The sequence below is a fragment of the Trichogramma pretiosum genome, unplaced genomic scaffold (assembly GCF_000599845.2).
Source record: "Trichogramma pretiosum strain Unisexual culture from Peru unplaced genomic scaffold, Tpre_2.0 scaffold51, whole genome shotgun sequence".
NCBI classification, from domain to species: domain Eukaryota; kingdom Metazoa; phylum Arthropoda; class Insecta; order Hymenoptera; family Trichogrammatidae; genus Trichogramma; species Trichogramma pretiosum.
This window is the reverse complement of record NW_019641226.1, coordinates 769,778-792,230: the sequence shown is the minus strand read 5'-3', so window position 1 is coordinate 792,230 and position 22,453 is coordinate 769,778. Positions and strand designations below refer to the sequence as shown.

General features: G+C 41.7%; 2 protein-coding genes across 4 annotated transcripts; both read right to left on the bottom strand.

The window, feature by feature from the left end:
- Positions 1–71: 71 nt before the first annotated feature.
- LOC106660401 (GTP-binding protein GEM) lies at positions 72–17,881 on the bottom strand. 3 transcript variants are annotated; one of them, XM_014383354.2, is made up of 6 exons: positions 16,302–17,881; positions 8,716–8,994; positions 5,277–5,525; positions 4,606–4,688; positions 2,888–3,071; positions 72–2,802 (listed from the first exon to the last, which is right to left on the bottom strand). In XM_014383354.2, exons 1-6 carry the CDS (start codon positions 16,627–16,629, stop codon positions 2,522–2,524), a joined length of 1,404 nt encoding a protein of 467 aa, XP_014238840.1. In that variant the 5' UTR covers positions 16,630–17,881; the 3' UTR covers positions 72–2,521. The 3 variants fall into 3 exon arrangements, with proteins under 3 accessions (XP_014238840.1, XP_014238841.1, XP_023314042.1); XM_014383355.2 differs by having other exon boundaries at positions 8,716–8,991; XM_023458274.1 differs by lacking the exon at positions 4,606–4,688.
- A 2,065-nt stretch (positions 17,882–19,946) lies between these two features.
- On the bottom strand, positions 19,947–21,972 carry LOC106660478. The gene is made up of 2 exons (XM_014383448.2): positions 20,769–21,972; positions 19,947–20,695 (listed from the first exon to the last, which is right to left on the bottom strand). The coding sequence occupies exons 1-2, from the start codon at positions 21,850–21,852 to the stop codon at positions 20,232–20,234; spliced, it is 1,548 nt and encodes a 515-aa protein (XP_014238934.1). The 5' UTR covers positions 21,853–21,972; the 3' UTR covers positions 19,947–20,231.
- Positions 21,973–22,453: the final 481 nt, after the last annotated feature.

The window sequence follows — 22,453 nt, the reverse complement described above, 5'->3', positions numbered from 1 at the left end:
GCTGGAAATTGTTTTCTTATACTTCATGATATCAGTGAAATCGATAATTCTACTTTGACGGATCAATTGAAATATATATTTTACACATTTCAATATTATAGTACAGATTATTTCTTACATAAAGTATTTCGATCAAAGAGGCAATACATCTCCTAATAACGTACAAAACGGTTTGATAACTTTTCTCAAACGTTTTGGCTCATTAGGATCCCTTTTAATGTGTCAGTTAAATTCAATGAAATTTTCCAATGAATTCAAGTGTTTCCTAACCAGTACAAGACCTGTTATCGAGCACACTAATAGACGATTTTACCCTTTACGCATGTACAAAGTACAACATAACTTATTTCATGGCCTATTTTTTACATGATACTATTTCAGATAACGAAATTAAAATTCATTTAAACATGCATCCTATCAACGAAGACATTAGAATTATTATATATTTATCGAGAAATGATTAAAATTTGCCTCTTTATAAACATTTCATTGTTCCCAAAGTTAGATTTTTTAAATTTATTTTACCTGTTTTACATTCACACACTTAACATGAACTTATTCACAATATTTGATAACACGATGTACACCAAATATGAACTGATGCATTTGTTTAGAAGCTATGAATTCAAGTAATAAAAGCTAATGAATCATTTCGTATTAGGTGTACTTTTCCTATTTCTAATGTGTTACAGTGACAAATATCCTCACATTTTGATTCAAACATAATCTTTATTATATACAACCATCGTTCATTTAAATCAATTTTATTCTATGTCAACGCACAAGTATACACAATTTTATTTGCTTAAAAAAATGTTTATGATTTATTTTTACTGATATCTCATTTTAAGAGCCAAGCATGTACATATTAGGATGATCGCCTATTGTCTTAAATTGCTCAGATTCTCACTCGTATCTTCTGCAAAATTTATTTGGGATAAAAAAGTTAATAAATTTTCAGTTGCAGCTCGGTATTTGAAATATTTAATAAATTCATGCAATACCTTGAATATTTTTTAAGCCAATTTACACTTACACTTTACATAGTTTTAAGGATTTCGTTCCGTGTACTTTTTAGGGATGCGAAGTTTTGTATGGATATTTTTCCATGTGAAGTTTTTCACGCCTTTTTTCATAAAGTCTTAGCCTTTGGCAAATATTAAATGCTTTTTTTTTAAGTATTTCACACTGTTGGAATTATAGGAAGTATATTTTTTGGCGAAGCTATAATTTCTTTTTTTAGGCTCTAAAAAACATTTTAATATGGGTTGAATCGAGAATCGAAGCAATTTGATTTATGACGAACAGCCTTATACATACGAAAATTATCACAAAGTGAAAAACATTAATTCATACTTATAAATAAATAGTAAAATACTTATGTAGCAAGAACTTTTGATTGTAAATGAAACTTAAATTAAAACTTTGATATCAAACGATGAGTCGAGAAAATTTGCATAATTTGATTTCTATTTATAATCATATTTCAGGGCATTTTTATGCACAGCTGTTAAAGTGTCGCGTCGCACTTACGCGTCCTATCGTAATTTGCGTGTTCCGGTTAAATGAACACGATTATTGTCTAGTCGTAAAATCGTAATGTAAACATTTTCAAATAGATAAGAATGTACGAAGCATCGCAAAGATACACGTATAGTCACATAGAAAAAATAGTTTTACTGAGTATTTTTTCTATTTGATCCCAAGAATTTTATGCGAATTGTTTTACTTCGAAGGTAATGTAGAGCAACGAAAAAAAAACAAGTACTATGATTTTTTTGATGATATAATTCATGTTTGGAAGAACAAATTTTATTCAGTCATCTTTTTTCAAAAAATTTCATTTTGCGCTCGATATTTTTAATAATTATTTTAATGTTTGTTTACTATGCGTGATTAATTACATGTACTACGATATTGCATACTTTGGCCCTTTGATTTATGTATATATGTATGTACGTATTTTATCCTTTTAATACGCAAGTACCTTTAACCATAAAATCTTTTGATTTATGCAGTTCACTTTTAAGTTCACTTTTAATGTAAGTGAAATTTGTGCAAGTATAAACTTGACCGACATTTTGAAGAAATCTAAATAGAACACTAAAAATGACTCGTATATAAATTTGAAGCTTATTAAAACAAGTATCTATTTTATACTTTAAGTAAAAGGCTGGATAAAAATTTTGACTTGATACTTTCTTCGAGAATCGATTTTTACTCTATTTGTTGCATAAGCATTAAATATCATTTAAAATTATACACCTACTATCTGTATAAATTTTTTCGTAAGACTCCATACATTACGTATGAATATCATGAGGCTAGTTTAGCTGATAAACTGCAAAAAGGGTTTGTATATAAAATAAACAACGAATCAAGATTACTTGTTCTTACAAAAAAATCTGTATGAGCCTGCCACACTGTGCGTAGCGAATAATTAATCTTTGTATGGACTTTTACTTAATAAATAATGAAGCGATGTTTAATTTGACACTAAAAACTTGTCGTCTTTGTATTCTTACAGCACGTGAAGATTCTCGCAGTTCTTGAACTTTCTGTCCTCTTTGCCAAATAGCCAAGTGAGCATCTGTCGCGCCTTCATGCTGGCCCGAACGATTCCACGAGACTTGTACCAGTGCTCGGAGTCGGAAGCACCGGCGCTGCTGCTGTTCTGCTGCTGGGCGACCTTGAGCCTGATTTGACTCAGTATGCCGACCAGAAGCTCGTCGATGTTGTGGCTGATGGCGACGGAGATCTCGCAGTATTTGGCGCGGTACGTGCACGCCAAGCACTTGCCGTCTTGACCAGAGGAACAAAAAAATAGTCACACACTCGTAGCGACGTTAATTTTTCAATTGTAATTCGTTCTCGAAGAGATTCTTACCTTGAGACGAGACGGCTCGCGTTCGGACCAGATCGATTTTGTTGCCCGCGAGGATGACGGGCCGGCCGCGAATGTCCTGCTCGTGAAGACGCGACAGGAGGCCTTCGGCGCGCTGAAAAGATGCCTTGTCGATCACCGAGAACATCAAGACGTAGGCGTGTGGCTGCGCTATGTTTTCCAGTTCCTGAGGCAAAATCAATTCTTAGCTTATATCGTTTGAGATTCCAAGCTGCCGTTAGTGCATTTTCTTTGTGCAGTTTCTTTTATCGCGAGCTCGCACAACGACTCTTTGACGGGCAACTATTTATAAGGCGATCCAAGTTTAGCGAATTAACATCTCAAAGCCAATTCAACCGAACGAAATCCTCGAGAAAAGCGCAGTATCGTTACTTTTACAAAGAAATTTCTTTTCGCCCAGATGTCTACCCTTGCACCGACCTTTTATGTAAATGATTAAGTTCTCATTTTTATCTAGATACCTGATTCAGTTGAAAAATTTACAAATTGAAGCCTGAGGCAGAAAATACTTTTCTTTGAAGCTGCCACGTGGTTTTACAATAACCAAGAATAGATCTTGTATGTTTTTAAACTCAATTTTACTATTTTTTACAAGCTGTACGTGCACGAGCGTCACTCGAAACCCGAATGGGTAAAACCATCATTTTGCATAAATAGTGCAAACGTTAGTGGAATTCCCACCTCGTGTAATCGATAAAAATCACCCCTATCTCTGAACTGATTTAAAGAAAGCATTTCTTAGTGGCAGCTTTTTCATTCGATCAATTAATTTTTATGTGTTTTATTATACATTTCCCGAAAATTAGGCAAAGGTAGTTCGAAGGTAGATAATATTATGCATCGACTAACGATTTGTGGCAGTCGTTTATCGAATATTTGCTTCAATTCATATAAATTGTGCAAATAATTTCCACAAGACGCATCAGAATTTGATAGTTTTGTTAAATATGTATTCCCTGGTTTAGTATTACGTACGAAATGTTTTCATGCAAAAAAAGCGAAAACCCACTTGAATGTGTAATGGTAGCTTTTCGAATTCATATCGTCTCATTACGTCGGATGAATAAATGCGCGTTTGCATATTTTTGAACTTAAAAATCATTTAATGTCATTAAAAGCAAAAGAAGTCAGTCAGTGTCAAAAGCTTCGGAGATAAAAACGGCGTCCGCAAATATCAAGTTGCACTCAAACAAGACGATGTACGGCTAATCATTAATAAACAAGCGACAGAGGACTCGACGAGCAGTATGTTTATTTTTCTTTTTTACGTAATTAAAGCAGAAAAGTCTTTAGACTCGCGCGACGATTGACATACTCACACGCACGTTTCTGGCCGTTGAATAGCCTACTTGAGCGATTCTATTTTTAGGCAGAAAAGCGGGCAAATTATAAAACATGACTTACTCTCTTGGCTAGACGGTATCATCAGCGCGACAATCAAAACAGTTGGACCGCGCACACGCGTACGACAATACTCGCGAGGCTTTAAATAAAGCGAAAGAGAGAGGGAGAGCCATAATGTCTAGGCTGTTAATTTAATATATTTCACTTGGGGTAAGTTGGAAACGTGACGATAACGTCGCGCTCGGACGAGTGACGTTTTCATATATTATATTTACCAAGTACGCGACTGAAGTATATAGGTGAAACGCTCTTGGTCTTTTTCAAGCTGTAGAGAAAGAAGCGACGACACAACTGACCTTTATATTGGTGATATCGACGAAGCGCAGCTCGCTCTCCTCGCCGTTCAGCATTACAAAGACCGACTGCTCGCTCGGAGTATCTGCAGCGGCAACAATGAGCGGAGGCATGAAAAAGAAAAAAAGAATACTCGTGTTTAGGAGAAAAAAGTCGAGCAAAGGTGAGCCTGCGGATGATATCGTCCAGGCCGCGCGCCAGCGAAATTCCCCCTGCGCCCTTGGGTCGACGCGCACGTAAGACCCGAGTAATGGCCGGGAGGGAGAAAAAAAAGGAAGGAAAAAAGGAAGGAAAAAAAGGAAAGCGATCACACTCCAAGCGGGATTAATATCACTCGAGGGAACGCGTCGCTTACGTACAAAGCCTCGCAACTATTAAACGTGTCAGCTATTGTTGCTTCGTTTTCGTGTATCCTTTGGCTAGGTCGAAAACAAAAGAGGATCCTAGCTCGACGAGCCATTTATCAGGCTTGGCTCGCTCGATTCGACAATAATGCGTCCGAATGAAAAATCCAACTCGGTACGGATCCGAGGCACGAGAGTTGGGCCAAAACGACAAAGCCGGGGGACTTTAATCAGTCGAGCGAATTCCCGATCTCGGCTCGATCGCGTGCGGCTACATCATATTATATACGAGCAGAGCTATTATACGTTATACGTCGAGTGTGTCATACCGCTGCTCCTGACGTGCTCGTAGGCATTGATGCCCTCGCTGGACATGAACTGGCTGATGAGGGCCGACTTGCCGACCCCTCGGGCGCCGAGTATGGCCACGCTGTAGGACATCACCTCCTTGGGCGGCGCGGCTTTGCTGGCGTTGCTGTTCTTGCTGCTCTCCTGCTCGGCGCTCTCGGCCTCGTTCGGCGCCAGCGAGTTGGAGCGCGAGCGCTTCTTGCGAAACGAGTCGCCTCGGTTTATCACACCTGCAACAAGCAACGCAGCAGCGGGCATCAATGCACATCCTGTCGGTGTGTTTGTGTGTACCGAGTATGGTACATTAGTCGCTCGCAATTATTTTCGCGCTCGCAAACTTTGCCGAATCGATCGGAACTCGATGGACCGTTGGCTCGTGCTGCTCGGCTCTCTCTCGTCACTTGCCATTGTCGAAACTTTGCTCGAGTTGCTACTTGCGCTCGACGTTTCGTTACACGACCGAGCCACTTACTACGTCCGCGCGACTATTTATCACTAATTACATGATATATGGCTCCGAGGCCCGACGGCCACTTTTTCTTGTTCAACTCGTTGATTGGTATCGTGATTTTGTGCAAATTAACCGATTCGCCCTGCTAATGATCTCGAGGAATATTTCGACTTGCTCGAGTGTGAGTGGCATTAGTAGTGACGCGCCGAGCCAGCTGTGTGTCGTCATCGTCGTCGTCGTCGTCGTCGTCGTCTATGCAATCCAATTACAGGCGTCGCGTGCAGGCGAGCTTTTCTCCACTTCAGGGACCGTACGCAGGTGTACTCGTGAAATTTAATTAAAAATAAAAACGTAGCAGCGACTATTGTGTACCTGCGCCGAGCACGTGTGTGGCGCGCGCGTATCGTATGTAAACATACGTGGCTCGGCTCCTGTTGACACGATTTGCCTTTCGACTATGCGCTCGCGAGCTCTCGCCTCTCTATACAAACCAATGAGCTTAATTGCTTATTGCATTGTTATTCGACTCGTGTTCTTTCAACGACCTGCTACTATTATCAATGCAATATCATTCATCTGCTCTCGTTTGTTGTAAACCTAATACCAAGTATAAAAAATATTTTCTATTTGAGAATATCATATTTTTTGTCGAGGCAAAAATTGATACGCGTTCCATAATTTATGCAGCTTTCAGTAATATTCCTCGATATTTCGTAATGCGTTTGTGCTCGCTTGAGAATATAAATATTATACGTAGTCGTGATTTTTTTCGCGCGCCTCTGATTGTAGCGAGGTGAATGGTAGCAGCTCGAGGATAGAAAAAGGAATGAGATTTCAGACGAAGCGCGAGTAATCCAACATTATTACGACTGAAAGAGTAGTAATAAATAGAGATACATGATTCAATTATATTTGATATTTCAAGTGAGTTTTCAGCGCACGAACGCGATGAAAAGTTTGAAAATATAATTTCACCGTCGCTTGGTCATTTCATGTGAGAATAACTAGAGAATTGGGATGAAAATTATTTCTTTTCTCAATGGTTTTTTTTCTCAATCAACAAGTACGAGTATGATTTTTCGACAAAACGTTCTTACCTTGCTTGCTTTGAGTATGAAATTATAAGAAAAAAAATGGAAATTACTTGCTTGCTTGAGCGGGTGGGTGAATTTTTGGAGCATAAATATTGGAGAAAATTGGACAAGTGACTCGAACAATGGCGGTTTTAAACATTGACTCACGAAATTGATTATACGAGCGATATTCAATCTCTCACGCATAGAGTAAATTGTACAAGCCAGGCAAGATCTAATCATTTTAATTATGTACAGGCTTATAGAAGCGCGTGAAGCTGCGGGTTCGAATGGAAAAGAATATTAATTAGCTCGACGGCGTGCTTCGAATACGGCCGTGCTACGGGCGGGAAAAATCATGACTTTGCCTCGATAAACAAAGATAGAAGTAGAAAAAGGATGTATAGTAAAAAGCCAGGAGCGACTGCTAGCTTTAGAAAATCAGTAGTTCGAATCAGTTTACGGTCGGACGTGCTAATCATCCTCGAGCAGCGTGATTCGCTTACGCGGCCGAGTGCGTATATCCTGAATTTTCCGTCAAATTCATATTTCATTGGCGAGTTTCAAAGCCACAGGAGTTTCAAATTTCTTCGTTTGCAATAAATATACCCCTGACTTGTAACCATCATCCCGTACATCAATCGCTGTAACTATTTTAATATTCTAGGATAAAAATATTTTTCACTCGGGTAAAAGCTCCTTCGTTCATTGGAATATTGATATAGGGCGCGCAAGCCACACGTGTGTGTGTGTCTACCGCTTTAGGATCGAGCTTTATTCGCTCACAGAACTTTGTATAATATACGCTCGAACGAACCTCTCTCTCTCTCGCTCTCTTGTGAATGGATCGATGAAATGTGGAATACGTCGCGTGCTGTGTGATGTCGCGCTTTGCGCGAAACGACCTATACGTATGTTCGCTCGCGCACGCCTCCTGTCATTTATTCTGCCTCCAACATCGTGATAATCCTATTTTTTTCTTGACTTTCATTGACTTTTTAACGATATACTTCATTTGTTATATTCGAGTTATCAGTTGCCCTCTCGGCATTTTCATCAATTACCTACATTTGAGTTACTTAACACGACGCTTTTGCACGAAATAATTATTGTATTTTTCAATACTTCTATACATGAGGGTAAAACCACGCTATGATCTACCGTTTATAGATGTTTGAAATGAAGTCATTGAGATGTTTTTTGCTACTCTTTATTACAACTACGATACCATCAATTCTTCATGATATCGAATATCATAACTCGCGTTGCTGTAAGGTATACGGCTGTGTTCTGATAAAAGTTTAGCTTTCAGGCAATATTGAGGCGTCACTACGTTGAGCTTTCACGCACAATTAGTACAAGAAGATTGTTCTCTTTTGTTATTCTTTTTACTTCCGGGCATATACTAGCTCACACTCGAAGATTAAAGCTCTATAAACGTCCTTGGCCTGGTGCTCACAATTTTTTTTCGGATTATCTCTGATGCATCAACGACAGATGGATAACACTTCATTGTAAGCAGCTGATAAATGTAGTGATATTATAAGCTGCGTTTACAACACGATTTTTTTTTCTAAAAATATAACGCCGCTGAATGAGAAGATATGATTAAGTAACGTAGATGCACAGCGAAAAAACAGCTCACCTACGCGCGTAATTATGCGTTAGCAGCCGTTGAAAAAGTTTCAAAGAACTTGGCTGTTAAAGTACAAAAATACAACGTTCACTCGACGAGCGAAAAGTGAAAGCGACGCGTAGCTGAATATGTAAACCAACGTCGGATTTGCATCGTCCTTAGGTAAACGAGTACATTGAAGCGTCGCTCGACAGAAGAGCTCGCGACACTTTGTAAATTTTAATTGCAACTTAAGCGTGTGCAAAGAATCGCTCTCTTACCCTTGCTGGTGAGACTGAAGCTCCTGAGTCTGTACAGGTCCTCGTCGAGCATGAGCTCGGCCTCGCGCTGGGCATTGGTCGGTCCGTTAGCGTCCGGAACGTCGAGGTACGCATTGACTTTGCGGTTGTGATGATGCGGATGATGCACGCTCTGGCCCCTGCGGCTGTTCCGTCGACGCAGGCCCGGACTGGCGTCGTTGTCGGTTAGTCTGGGCTCGCTGATGCAGTGCGCCGAGCGCACCCCGCCCGCCTCGCTGTGGTACTCGCTGTGCTGTGCTGCTGTGCCACAATAAACAAACAAACAAACAAACGAGCGAGTAAGTTAGTTTATCGGCTCAAATAAATTTCGAGCTTGCATTGATTCTTTCGTCTTGGGGACATTTCTCACGCGGACTCGTACATCTCTCCGAGTCTTTTGTCGTGCAAGACTCGGGGCTCATTTTTTTGGAGCTTGGAAGATTATGCTGCTTTACGGCGCTTACGCGGGCGCGTGAATTCATTTCACGGTCCGAGCTTTATTCGGGACCGAGTACGAGAAAAATGAGTCGCTTCGTTCGTTCGAGCCGGCATAATCTCCGAATCATTTGTTTCGCAGCCACGATGAAAACAAATGGCCCAAATGAATTTTCCCCTTTCGGATGAACTTTGGCAGATGCGGATATTTCAAGCTTTTGATCGGTGAATATTTAACGACGTATAGAAGCGAGCGCGGCAGGTGCGCGTAAATATACACGAATGCAAGCTCGAGCGTCGCATAACTTTGTGCTCAGATGCAGTTCACGGGCTAGCAAGCTCATTAGAGCTTAGCCACACAAAGTCTCGGTGGTTAGGGATACACGCTCGACTACTCGGACTCGGGGGCGTGTGCGACCGTGTGGCTGTGCACAGACGCGTACGTGTGCTCGGCCGTCCGTTGTGGCACACGTTGCGCGCCCAGCTTCGAAGCTGCCTCGACTATATGCCTAAGCCTCACTTTCGATTGAATTAGATGTTTTGCGCGCGAGCCGAGCTATACCAACACCAGCCTCTGCCGTGTACGTACGATTTCGAGTATTTGTGCCTCGCAAATGACCCGTCAACTCAGCTTTCGTACTAAATTCCCAATGCAAACTGACTTTTTGCTTACTTTTACTTTCTCGCTTTCTCTCTGCATTTCAAGGATATTATTAATCATATACGTGCGAGCTTTCATCGTTGCCGCGTGTCGAGCTCCGAAGCTGTCGTGCTAAAATACGTTACATGCGTCAGCGAAGGTCGTGGTAACAATTTCAAGTGAAAAACCCTTATCTATATATTCTACGTTTCTGCGCTCGATGTATTGTATTATGTACCAGGCGGTGCAATCAACGCCTCGATTCCCTGACGACTCGACGCACCCGTTTGTGTCAAATTCAAATTTTCATTCATTACCGTCAAATTCCGACGCGATGCTGGCGAATCATTGAAAATTGTAAAATATCGACGATGCGCGCGAACCGCCACTCGACTCGTGGAAGAGGAAAAAAAAAAGATCGAGATAAATTGAGCGAATCATTGAATAGAGGCTCGTTCGCATAGCTCACTGGCGCGCGTATTATAGATGTGCTTGTTGCGTACCGCAAAGTTAAATTAGCACCAGGTTTTAGCTCATCCAACTCGAAATTCAGAGTGGTCATTACCGAAGCTTTTTCCGTGAGTAGATTTCGTCGCAACTTTCTATCGCGCTCGCTCGCACACACGCACACGAGTACGTATAGTACGTATACGTGTGCGCGCGCACATGCATACATTTTTCTCCAGAGCAGCAACTATCCACCTTTTTTCTGCAAAAGCTCATGGATTTAAATAACTCTGTTTCAATATCAGCTGTGCTCGAGCCGAGCTTCTCGGTTTGTTTGTTCTAGGAAACACACAAATGTTTTGGCTTGGATTAAAAAAAATATTATTCGCGAGTTTGTAATTTAGCTGAATATCTCACGTGTGTATAAATAAATTTGAACTATTCTATTTATAGAGCGGCCAAACTTCCATCGCTTTGCCATGTATATTATACACACGTATACGAGAGAATTTTGTCTAAGCCGATAAATCAATATTGTCATTCTCCGAGGCTGTGTTTATACGCCGAGCTCTGCACAGCCATCGTCATCAACAATAATAATTTGAGCTCTGCAGAAGAAAAAGAAATTGCTTACCATTGCTTTTAAATGGCCTGATATAAGGCCAAGGAGCTGATATAAGGAAAAATTACGCGCCCTACAGCTAAGAGCTAAGTTAATATACTCTTCGTCTCTTGCTTTGAGCTTTTGCCCAATTCGATGCTCATTTTTTCCACGTCACACTCTGCTCTACAAAATGTGGCGCATTAATCGTGCTTCGTTCAACGAAATCTCGGAGATGACAATCGAACTGTCGCGAGGAAGTTTCAGTCTCGAATCATCGATTGAAGTTTATAGAAAGTCAAATTTTCCCGCCAATCTAATGAAGTATTTCCAAGTCTGGAAAAGCATATCGTATGCATATTATGCAGTATATGCGCCTGCACAAGTGAATTTTTTCGCAAAAAGCTCATACCGAAATGCGCATGTTCATGGATGCAAAACATGTAAAAACACGCATGAATTTATGACGTAATTTAGCCAGCGCGCAGCTTGCAAAAGCTCGCGAGTAATCTGCAGGCGCGCACAATGAAATTGTTTCTCACTCGCTCTCGTGCGGCCTGGTCCGGCTTGATAGCGAGCGAGAGCGAAAAGTCGGAAAAGAAAAATTACATAAATTTATCAACAGAAGATATAATAATTGTCAATTGTGATTTCCCAGCTGAAATATATCTCGAGTTTACAGCGGGAATAATAATTGAATTGAAAGTTTTGTCGGCGAGTAAATTGTAGATTGTATGAGAGCGTACAAGCGCAAGCTACACAGACGCCGAGAGACAGTCTTAAAACTCGAAACAATGCTAGTTTACGTTACAAAGCAGCGAAGCAGGTTAAATGCTCCGAGTAAAATGAAACTTTGCGTATTTATCGCGGACAAAGATGCTGAAGGGATTCGATGTATAGAAATGTCGAGCTGAGAAAGCTGAGAAAGAGCGAGCGGAGAGAGGGAGAAAAGTATATGAATCGAGCTTTCGCCGAGTTTGAAAAATTGTACTCGCTATATGAATGATTGCGGGGGGGCGAGCAGTGGATGGAAGCGACGCATTTTCGGAAGAGCAATAAAAGTCGCTCTGCTGCAGAGATAAAGCGCGAGGGGAGAAAATGTTTTTGCTCGTGCGTATGGGAGACGTGACTGACTCGGACGATGCGAAATTCCACTCGATCCCTTAGCGAGAATCAGCAGCAGCTCGAGAGAGAGAGAGATGGTTTGTAAAATATTTATAATCTAGCGGGCGCGCAGGAAAGGCGCACGCGCGCCTGCACGTATTTCGCGTGACGTCAAATCGTAAACTATTTTTATTTTATATGCGCTCGACGAATATGTCTGTATATATTTAACGCGCGCGAGCATTTCGACGATTCTGCTACATGCGTATATAGAAAGAGATGATGCTGCCTCGTCGGCAGCTCGACGGCTGTAAAGTCGGCTGCAAAGTCGGCAGAGTGAGAGAGAAAGAAAGAGAGAGAGAGATAGAGAGAGAGAAGGAGCATTAAGCGCGAGCCGAAGAGCAGTCAATGACCCAAAAACGTTCAAGTCGAGGCAACTTTTTGTGGAAAAATAACCATGACGACGATGACTTATCTTCTTCTTCTTCTCCTCCTTCTTCTTCACGAGCTCAATTTGTATGGGGGGCAACTTATCTTGAAGGGAGGTTAATGACACGTTTTCATTGAGCAAAAGGATTTTATTGAAGGTTTTTCGTTAATCCAAAGTTCCTCGATAGTTAAGCGAAACATCTGTTGTCGGAAACTTTAATTTCTGCAGCCATTGTGTGCAGCTAAGTATGCTCGCACTCTTGAAGGGTGATCGCAACAAAACAAGTTGCTGCTGCGCCGCCGTTAGCTCGACCTACATTGTAAACTTTCAACAGGTTGCCTACATTTTGTTCCACACTGCACACACGTATGTGCAACAGCAACAGTTTGCAACATATTTTCCCTCTCTCTCTCTCTCTCTCTCTCTCTCTCTTTCTTCGTTGAAATAGAGCTCGATCGTACGAATTTGTAATCGGCCAGAGTATCCCATCTTTCGTTTCGAGTTCGATTTATCGAAGCTGCTTCAGGAAAATTCTTCGTTCGAATGCAACGAGTAGCAGACGAAGATCGAGTTTCGGGGCTGCTGCATCGCGAGCGAACGAAGAATCGTCTTTAGCAAGCCGAAATGCGCCTTCCTCCAATTCAATGCCGCAACGATCATCTTTTTGTTTCGTTGGCCAAGCTCTAGACCTAACATATCTGGTGCAGCGCAGCTCGTAGATACACAGCCACACAGTCACAGTACACACACTGCATATCGATTATCGGCCCGGCTGTGCTCTTCCGAGGCAAAAGTACCCTACGCGTCGAGCTTCGCGACGAGACGATAAACGACTTTGTTTCGTTGGGCAAGAGTCAAAGAAAAGGCTCGATCGCATTGACAACGCATTGCTCCGGCAAGATCTCGAGCCTTTCCCGTAGCTATTGATTTTTCGAAACGTTATTGGGCCTCTTACTTGCAGAATAAAGCAACCGAGTGGACTCTCAAGTAGAGCTGAAAAAACGAATAAGTGACCCCTTGAGCTACCTGAAACTTTCGGTATTTAACTATTTCAATGATCGATTGCGTTCGGCGGATAATCGATGGCCTTTTCTTGCGCTTCTTTCTCAACGTTTAATATGTATTTTCCATTGTTCACTGCTGGTTCTGAAACGAGATGGAGTCGGCAACACTTGCGTATCTACTATGAATTTCAAATATTCTTTCTTTTCAGTGTAAACGCGAGTGCAACAATTACTTGAAGCAGCAGATTTTCTAAACTTTTACCTCGCCGAGATAAAGAGTGGAGAAAATTTAAATTTCAACAAGCGCAGACTTTCGCCAATAGGAGAAGTATGAGCAGCCGAGGCACGCAAGCTGCTCTCTCATCGCTCATTCGAAATGATTTTATTTTTGGATATCGGCCAGCCGCGCGAATAAACGCGATACGTTATGCCCCCGGAAGTTTTGTAGCTTTCGATTGTTATTGCTTGCTGCGGTGCACTGCTGCGTCGAACGTTCGATTTGCAGTAATCATTAAGCGCGTGCTTTTCTCGTGCTCGCCTTGCCCATGTTTTTCTCCTTTTAATTTCAAAATACTTAATTGGCTATCGGTAGAAAAAATTACGTTTATCCACACGCAAGTACACGCCAAGTTAATTAAAGTTCCTTGCAGCATAAAAAAAAAAGTTGTGTAAAAGGTTCCCATCTCAAGTGGGACGTATAATTAGCGTTGATTTTTATGCTCCTCGCAGTAGCTAGCAGTATTTACAATGTTCCGCCTGCATTTCGATTACGATAGTCGAGTTTTTTGACGAGCTCAATTTATCGGATGGAGAGCAAATGGTTAAGTAGTTTTTAATGACTTTCACTATACCGCGCGTTATGTCACCAATTTCATAAATTAATGTGCAAGGATATGAACAACTTGATAAAATATTTTTAACGAGAAACGGTGATTTGCTGCTATATTAGCTGCTAAAGAGTATAAAGAGCAGAGCTGCACCGACTTGATTATAGCAAATAAAAATTTAAGCAACTAGTGCAAAATGTAGCCTTCCAATTTGAGATTTTGTTGTAGATTTAGATTTATTGCATGTAGTGGCGGCTTGCACACGTTTGCCACAAATTGACTAGCTTCGAATTTTAACGAAAAGAAACTGCGGAACTATTCGTCTGGTAAGTATGACAGATTACATGACTGTCTGTGCTCATACGAAAAAATTTTTTAAGAAGTTTGTCCCGACTTTTCGTTCGTTAGAAAGGGTATTTCAACTTTATTTTTATAAAAAAATCCCCCTTGAAGGATCATTTATATGCAACTTTGTATCGTAACTTGTGTGAAATCCATAATGAATTTATCTACTAGACATATTTTAAGACACCATGTGCACAATCGATCTACTGAATCAAACGAGACATTGCGTTGGCTGAGCGAGGAAAAATTGAAGAAACAGTTTTGTCGAAGCTCCATGTCCGCTGCAATGAATACGCGAATTCGTGGAAATTTCTCTTTTATTTCAAGCGCAAATTCTTCCACCAAGACCTTACTCGAAATATTCTCTAAAAATACACGGCCAAAATGATAAGTGCAAAAATATACGATTCTTTCGTTAGCGAACGGAGGCGTGCAAATGAAAACTTATTAAGCGTAAATAAACGCGAAATGTTTGGATCAAAGTCACGGAAGTGCAAGCTCGGCTCTGCCCATACAAACTGGACGATCAATCATTTTATCCGAGGTCACGAATCCGGCGAAAAGTCCGTGTATGCGCGTTTTCAATTTGACGGGAAACGACGACAGGAAATGTACTAGGATTGGTTTTGTCAAGGAACGAATTATCTAGAGGCAGCGCTAGGAAGGGAGGCTAGCCGCAGAGATTCGGATTGGAATGCGTCACACGACGGCTGACTGATGGATGATTAATTAAGCGGTGATTTGGCTCATTGTGGGGATTGAAGATAGCTAACGGCTATGCGTACAATGTGAAATTTAATTTATTCCTAATGATGGTAAAATCGACCGATCGCAGACTCGTCGGTTTGCTCTTTAAACAATGTATAAGCGCAAGCTCTCTATAATAATACGCGCTGACAATAATAGCCGTGAAAAAGAAAAGCTAGCGACGAAAGTCGTCATTACGATAGCTTGCGTCGCGAGCGCGCTTCAACGCGAAGATTTTTCTTTTTAAATTACGTCACGTCGCATTGTCCGTTTTAGCTTTTTTTCCTTCTTCTTCTTTTTTTTTCCACTGTAACGGTTTTCCCTCTTGCATAAATCTCGGCGCGTACACACGACGAGGCACACGTGTCCTTTTATTTACTGTAACGTCATTACAAACGCAGCAAGTGTAAAAGAGAGGAAAATGAGACTTTATGTAAGAGCTCGCAATGTGGTTGCTGCTGGAGGTGCGCGGCGCAAGCTCGCAAGCTCGCTCGCGTGCCATCGCCGCGATGGTGACACGTTGCCGAGAGGCAGGGAAAAAATAACCGATAATGAAAAAAGCGTGAGAAAAAGAGCAGCGCGGCGCATGCCGCGGCTAACAATAGACGCTTTCACGTTATAATATCTAGGTGAAAAAAATGTCCATCTGTATAAACAATATGTACGTTAAAAAAGCTAATTCTCTCTTGTCTAGCTTGCAAAAGAGTATTGTGCTTGTTGACGTAAATGAGGATTTTGCACTCGTCTCGCGCTAGCTAGTTGCTGCGAATTCGAAATCCCAGTCGACGCGATAATGTACAAAAGCGCCTAAGATTCGCGGAAAAAGTTGTCGAGCGAGCGATGAAAAAAGTTTGCCAATCTGTTGCTCCGAACGAGACGAAAAGTCAATGTTTTTTCGTCTCGACTCCTTGGAAGCGCGAAAAAACATAAAGCGATTTCGAGTCGTTGGTTAGGCGCGATACAAAGCAAACAGAAAACAGAAGTGAACCTTGTTCCTGTCTCTTCTTGCGGATGCTCTTGTTGTCCCTGGACACCCTGGCGCTCTGCGACCTGACGGCTGGTCGTCGCTTCTTGATCGGCGTGCTGTTGCTCTCGGGTGTGGCGTTGCCGCTGCTGCCGTCCTTCCTCAGCCGATCCCTTTCCCTGGCCATGGCTGGCATGGGTGGTATCCCGCCGCAGCCACCGCCGCCGCCGCCGCTATTGTTCAACATCTGCTCCATGCTCTGCGAGCCAGGCGCGCAGATCGAGGCCGAGCGCGTTTTCCGCCTCATGCTTTGGATCTGCGCATTGTTGTGGTATGGGCTTGTCTCGGCCATTGTCTTTTCTATTTCTTTGTTTTTTTTTTTTTTAACTAAGTAACCAATCGCACTTGCTGATTAACTTATATGAAGTGGCGAGCGACTACGGAGCCACCCACGCACGACTAATGTTGTACACGCACTTTTAATCTTCCGAATTCATCAGCTGCACTATCACTTGTGAATTTGAACGTGGGCATTAGTGTCCAGCCTGACTTTACCGCTGGTCCTGACTTTACCGCTGGTCTTTTTCTCTTGTCACAACCGGTGCACGTATTACGCGTTGGGGAAAAATTGCAAGCCCCAAGCGACACGCACTCGACGGCGTTTTTCTCAGCACGAGGCGTGTGCGTGCGTACGTGTTTTTTTTTCTCACTCTTGGGATGCACGCCGCGGATAATGCTCTATTGGCTCCGCAGCTTACGGAGATGTTTCAAGTTTTATTTTTACGCGCTCGGCCATGTGCTGCTTAGCGTATGTCGAATACGTATATATCTGCTCTGCTCATACGCGCGCTGTCTATATGCAAAACCGGCCCGGGTTTTTAAGCATTTCGCAAACAAAATTTAATTTGACTTATTCTCGGCAACTCGTCTCGTTCCTTTTGATCCCATTTGTTTCGACTTTACTTCTTCTTGTTGTTATGCCTTTTTTTTTGTTCAAATTTCACTGGAAACAGCAGAATGTTCGAGGCAGCGATAACGAGAGCTGACGGCGAGTTTCGCGCCTACAACGAGATTTCTTGGCGCGCGAGAGGGAGGATTTATAATTTATAATCGGCCGATTCACGAGACGCGAGAGCTCGTGCGTGTGTGTCTATTTTCAACCCAAAGACGAGCACCTGGCTCATCTGCACTTTTGCACACAGACAGACAGAGAGAGATAGCGAGAGAGAAAGAGAGACAGAGGCGCGTAAAAGTTATAGGTGTATAGGTGCGCGCGTGTATCGCGCTCGTTGACCCGCGCGCGCGACCGAGCTCCTGCATACGCACTGCTCGGGACTCGGAGCTTTCAGCCGACAAGGAACAAAGCTCGAGCCACGCACGACACGCCGTCTCGCACTTTTTGACACTCGAGGCTTACTCGCGAGCACAACGACGCCTCTGTCATGTCGAGCTCGTCTCTCGCTCGCCAGCTCTGTTTTCTTCTCGCTGCTGCTGCTGCTGCTGCTGCTGCTGACTGTCTGCGACAACAAAGCACCAGAGGCTCTCGACGAAAGCTCGGAATGCACATGTACAACGACACGGGCGCGCACACGACCATAGAGCCTTAGCAGTCGCCGAACACTGGCGCTCGCTTGACTCGTTCGCGTATACGATGCACGAGAAAGAGCGACGCCCGGCTAAACGCACTGGCGACATCACCGCCGCCGCCGCCACCACCTCGTCGTCGACTTTCCAACGCGCACAGCTTTTCGCGCAATTCGCTGCGATATGCCTGCCTGCCCTGCCCCCGTTGGCGCGAGCTCCCATCGCACACACGCCACATGAACGCCAACTCGGCGAGCTCGCTCGCGTTAAGATACACTCTCTCTCACACGCGTGCCACTGCCACCACATACGCGACTCGAGCTTACGTGTTGCATCGTCGCTGCACATGCTTACGCGTTCTCTGCATCGATAGCACTGGCCGTTTTAAAATGATAAAAGCGACCTGACAGGCGCTGCATCCCGTTCTCACTGACTTTTTGCAATTTACTTTCGCACGAGTTCTGTGCGGCATACCTTGAACAAACGTCTCCATCAAATTTCGATACTTTTCTTTTGCAATGGAGCACGATGCTGAAATAACAACGAGGTAAATGCTCAAATTATCAAATTCGAGTGGTTACTTTTAAATGTAATTTAAGGGGTATTTTCCATGGACACTGCAAGACATAGCAGTGGCAAAATATTTATTCTCCTCGATCTAAATAATCTTCAAATGCAAAAAACAATTTTTATTTCGAATAATTCTTTCCGTTTTTCGATGATCGTCGATTAGTTTGAAATTAAAAGTTTTCCACCGAAAGTTTTCCACTTACATGTGAAATTAAGTTTTTATATCGAAAGCAAACTCAATTTTGAGCTTTCCACGAGGGGCAAGACATTTAATATACATTTTAAGGCGCGTTTATAATTATTCAGAGTTCAACAATCTCTCTCGCTTGTCATATACTACGATATTCTCGAATAATATTCGAGAAGACGATTTTGCGCGCTGCTGGACGCCGTCCAAGCAGAAAAGACGTTTACTTGCGCGGAGAGATAGGGCTTTAAATATAACCGCGACTCGCGAGAAGTTCTAATTTTCCTAGAGCATGTGCTTTTAATAGATATACGGTAAACTTGATGCCCAACTTAATTAGACTGCGATGCTCGAGGCTCGAAAAGGTAGGCATGATAGTGACCTTGGCTCGTGATTCGTCCAATACGAATTGCATCGGACAGGTGACGTTTGAAATTGTTCGGAAGGGCTGCGACGTACAACTTGCAAAAAGTTCCTCGAGTCTTCGAATTAACGAAAAAATAATCAACCAAAACCGGGCCGATGTGCTCGGACCTATATCGGGACTTGCTTTCAAGCTACAGCTCGAATTCAGTCTTGTGCCGAGCATGCCATCAAGTATTAGATATTCCACCACGATGCAATTACGTCATTGAATATGCGAGTCGATTTTCTTACTCGAAAGACGAGCACTTCCAATCCGAATATGCTAATCTGTACGCTACGGTAAGGACAAGTTTTACGATAAACTCGAGCTATGTACCACAATATAATACTTTCTGTACAGAACCTCCATTGTTAGCAACTTCATTGACAAACACTTCGTTATCAAAATTACAAGCCTTCCTTACAAGCTTTCCTTAGGTCTATTTAACGCACAGACTTGACAAACTCATTCGCGTGAACCGCACTTTCACTCTGTGCCACCTAGCGGCAACACAGCTCACTACAATACTCACAACACCATATAAAAAACTAATAGTCGTTTTATTTTTCTCTCGATAGTTTTTTTTCATTACAGCCATCTAATAAATTTAATTTCTTGAAAAAAAAATTAAATGAAATTCTGAATCGAATTCAACCCTGTAACATTGTATTTAGCAGCAGAACCCCCACGGGCAATACCTGAATTAATTTGATATAAATTGAAAGTAAAGTTGTGATTTGTTCGTTCTTTAAATTATTTTGTTCTTCACGAAGTAATAAAATTGAATTTTATTAAATTAAACTAATTGTAAATCAGTGATTTTAAAGCTAAAGTGATGTTATTGTTTTGTTGCGACTGAATAATAATACTTATGTATAAGGTGATTATGTAGTAGGTTAAACAATTATCGTTACATCATAAATAATAATATAGACCATATATTTAAAAAATTTGATTACTCACATAAAATGTCGAACCAACTTGCTTAAACAATCGATTCAAATGAGTACTAATGTCACACGCATAAAATGTACAATGCCAATCGCATTTGAGATAATTACACAAAATCTGGTTGGTAACGATGAAATCGTTGATACATCAATGACTTTAATAATTATGCAATTAAAGAAATAGTCAAAAAAGCTTTTTAAGCTAACTTTCTAATTAAAATTACGCAAGGACTGACAATGCTATAGTTTTTGTGCAATTATATTATTGTCGAGTTGAATAAATTAGGATGAGCATCAGCAGCGGTATCACACAAATAAATTAGACCATCTATATTTGAATATTCAATAGAAGCATCTGACAGTTCAACTAATGAGGGTAAAAATTCGTTGGCCAAAATCTCGCAATATCTTCTAACAAAACTTTTAGCAATTATGTCAACTAAGATTCGTGAGTAGAGAAAATAATCATTGTCAAAGTCTCTCGAATTCACTACCGACCAATAGTTGGAATTTACCACAATCGGGTATACTTCGTCTGGGTTAGATTTGTAGATATCGCAAAGCGTTTGTTGATTTTTGATCTTGGTTTGGCTCATGAGTTTAAACGCCTTTTTTACCTGCTCGTCAAAGTTTACAAACATTTTGTAATAAGCCTTGGCCGTGTCATCGTGAAACTCGGTGTCCCAGTTTTTCGAGAAACTCCAGCCGTGGACCAGGTTATCTAAAAAAAAGGTCCACTCTGAGATCACCTTTATTAATAATTTATATTAATGTATGGGAATGCGAAGCCTTACGAAGATACAAATGTGGACGGATAAAATTTTTGAAATGCTGCAACTTTTTCATCGGGCTCAGAAGCATTCCCTTGCTTTCGAACAGCTGAAGTATCTCGAAGAAGTTGAGTATGGACTTCAAGGAGCAGTGCCTGCAGTGGTTGAAGGTTTGCGGCTGGTCAACCACCAGCATGTTGAGGTCTGCCTTGAAGTCCAGCAGCTCCTTGACCACGTCGTACTGATAGCGGGCCACGGCGATCTGCAGGGGGGTCTCGCCGCTGCTGTTTTTCGCGTTCGGATCGGCTCCGTTGAGCAGGAGCAGTCGCACCGCCGCGGCCTCTGATTTGTATCTTTCGCACTGGCAGTCCTGGCACTGGTGTTTTTCAAAAAATCTCGACATACAAAGGTGCAAAGGCGTCAAGCCACTCTTGCCGCACAATTCGAGATCTTTGAAATCGGCATGGAAATCCTCGCTCCAAAAATGAAACCTCGAATGGATTGATTCGGGCATCTGGCATCGGCGGTTGACGTCGGCACCGCTATCTATGAATCTTTGCATCTGATAAACGTTTCGGGATAGGCAAGCTAGGTGAAAGACCGACAAGCCGTGTTGATCGGAAAAATTAGTCTTCACCAAGGGCAAGAGTTCATCGACTATTGTTATTCTCTTTCTGAAGGCCGCTAAGTGAAGGGCCGACGTACCTTGCATGTCGACGAAAACTTTACAACCACATCTTATGAGAAATTTAATAACTTCGTCGCTCTCGTTTTTAAAAATTGCTTGCATCAAAAACCAGCTGAAACCTTGTATCTCTAGAAATAATCCAGAATCTTGAATTGTTGTCAATAGTTGCTGGAGTTTTGACCTTTTCTGTGAGGAATGCAGTTCTTTATTAACTGCTAATGCCTTTAATTGTGACAATAAATTTTGCCGCATGATAATACGTTCATGCACCGATTGTTGTACCGTAACATTTTGTATGTTTCGTAATAAAAATGCATACACTCCAGTTTGGAACTCAATGCGTTCCACGTTCAAGGAATATTCGGGTGCCTTTGGCTGAAGAGTCGCGAATTGCGTGTGTTTTTTCTGCTGAGAAGACATTTCAAATTGATTTTATAAATCAATTGCAACGACAAGTATAATAGTAGCACGTGAAACTAATTATATTTACACATATGCGCGATCGCATACCACAGTACACAGACGACTGACTGTCTACAATTATCCAACCGACTCTCTGTCGTGTTATTAGTTTGTCAAATCCATAGATACCATGTGATTATTGAGAAATAAATAGAATTAAGACAACAACTGATCTGTCTTCCTCTTTTGGACATTTGTACACAAATTTTACCTACGATGAGCTCATGTCGATAACTTGTATAATTCATACATTTGAAAATTGAAAATTTCAAAGCAATTTTAATTATAAATAATGTTTTAATGGTGGTTTTAATGAGAAATAATGTTGTTATGATATAAAAGCTACGAACCGTTTCAAGTATGTGATGTGACAATCTCTTTCATGCAATAGTATACGTAAAATACCTTGTATATCACGTTTTTTACTCGGGTTGATATAGTTAACATCGTTTCTTTATATTTTATGAACTTTTTTTTTGTTTCACGAGTATGGGGCTTTAGGACTTACGTATGTGCCACATAATATCATGTTCGCAGTCGGGAAACGATGAACTGAAAA

Excerpts from the sequence above, each read along its gene's own strand:
- LOC106660478 (XM_014383448.2), bottom strand. The coding sequence starts at position 21,852 with ATGTCTTCTCAGCAGAAAAAACACACGCAATTCGCGACTCTTCAGCCA. Across the intron at positions 20,696-20,768 it reads CCGTCCACATTTGTATCTTC|ATAACCTGGTCCACGGCTGG; the intron begins GTAAGGCTTCGC and ends CCTTTTTTTTAG.
- LOC106660401 (XM_014383354.2), bottom strand. The coding sequence starts at position 16,629 with ATGGCCGAGACAAGCCCATACCACAACAATGCGCAGATCCAAAGCATG. Across the intron at positions 5,526-8,715 it reads CTTCAGTCTCACCAGCAAGG|GTGTGATAAACCGAGGCGAC; the intron begins GTAAGAGAGCGA and ends TGCTTGTTGCAG. Across the intron at positions 2,803-2,887 it reads GCGAGCCGTCTCGTCTCAAG|ACGGCAAGTGCTTGGCGTGC; the intron begins GTAAGAATCTCT and ends CCTCTGGTCAAG.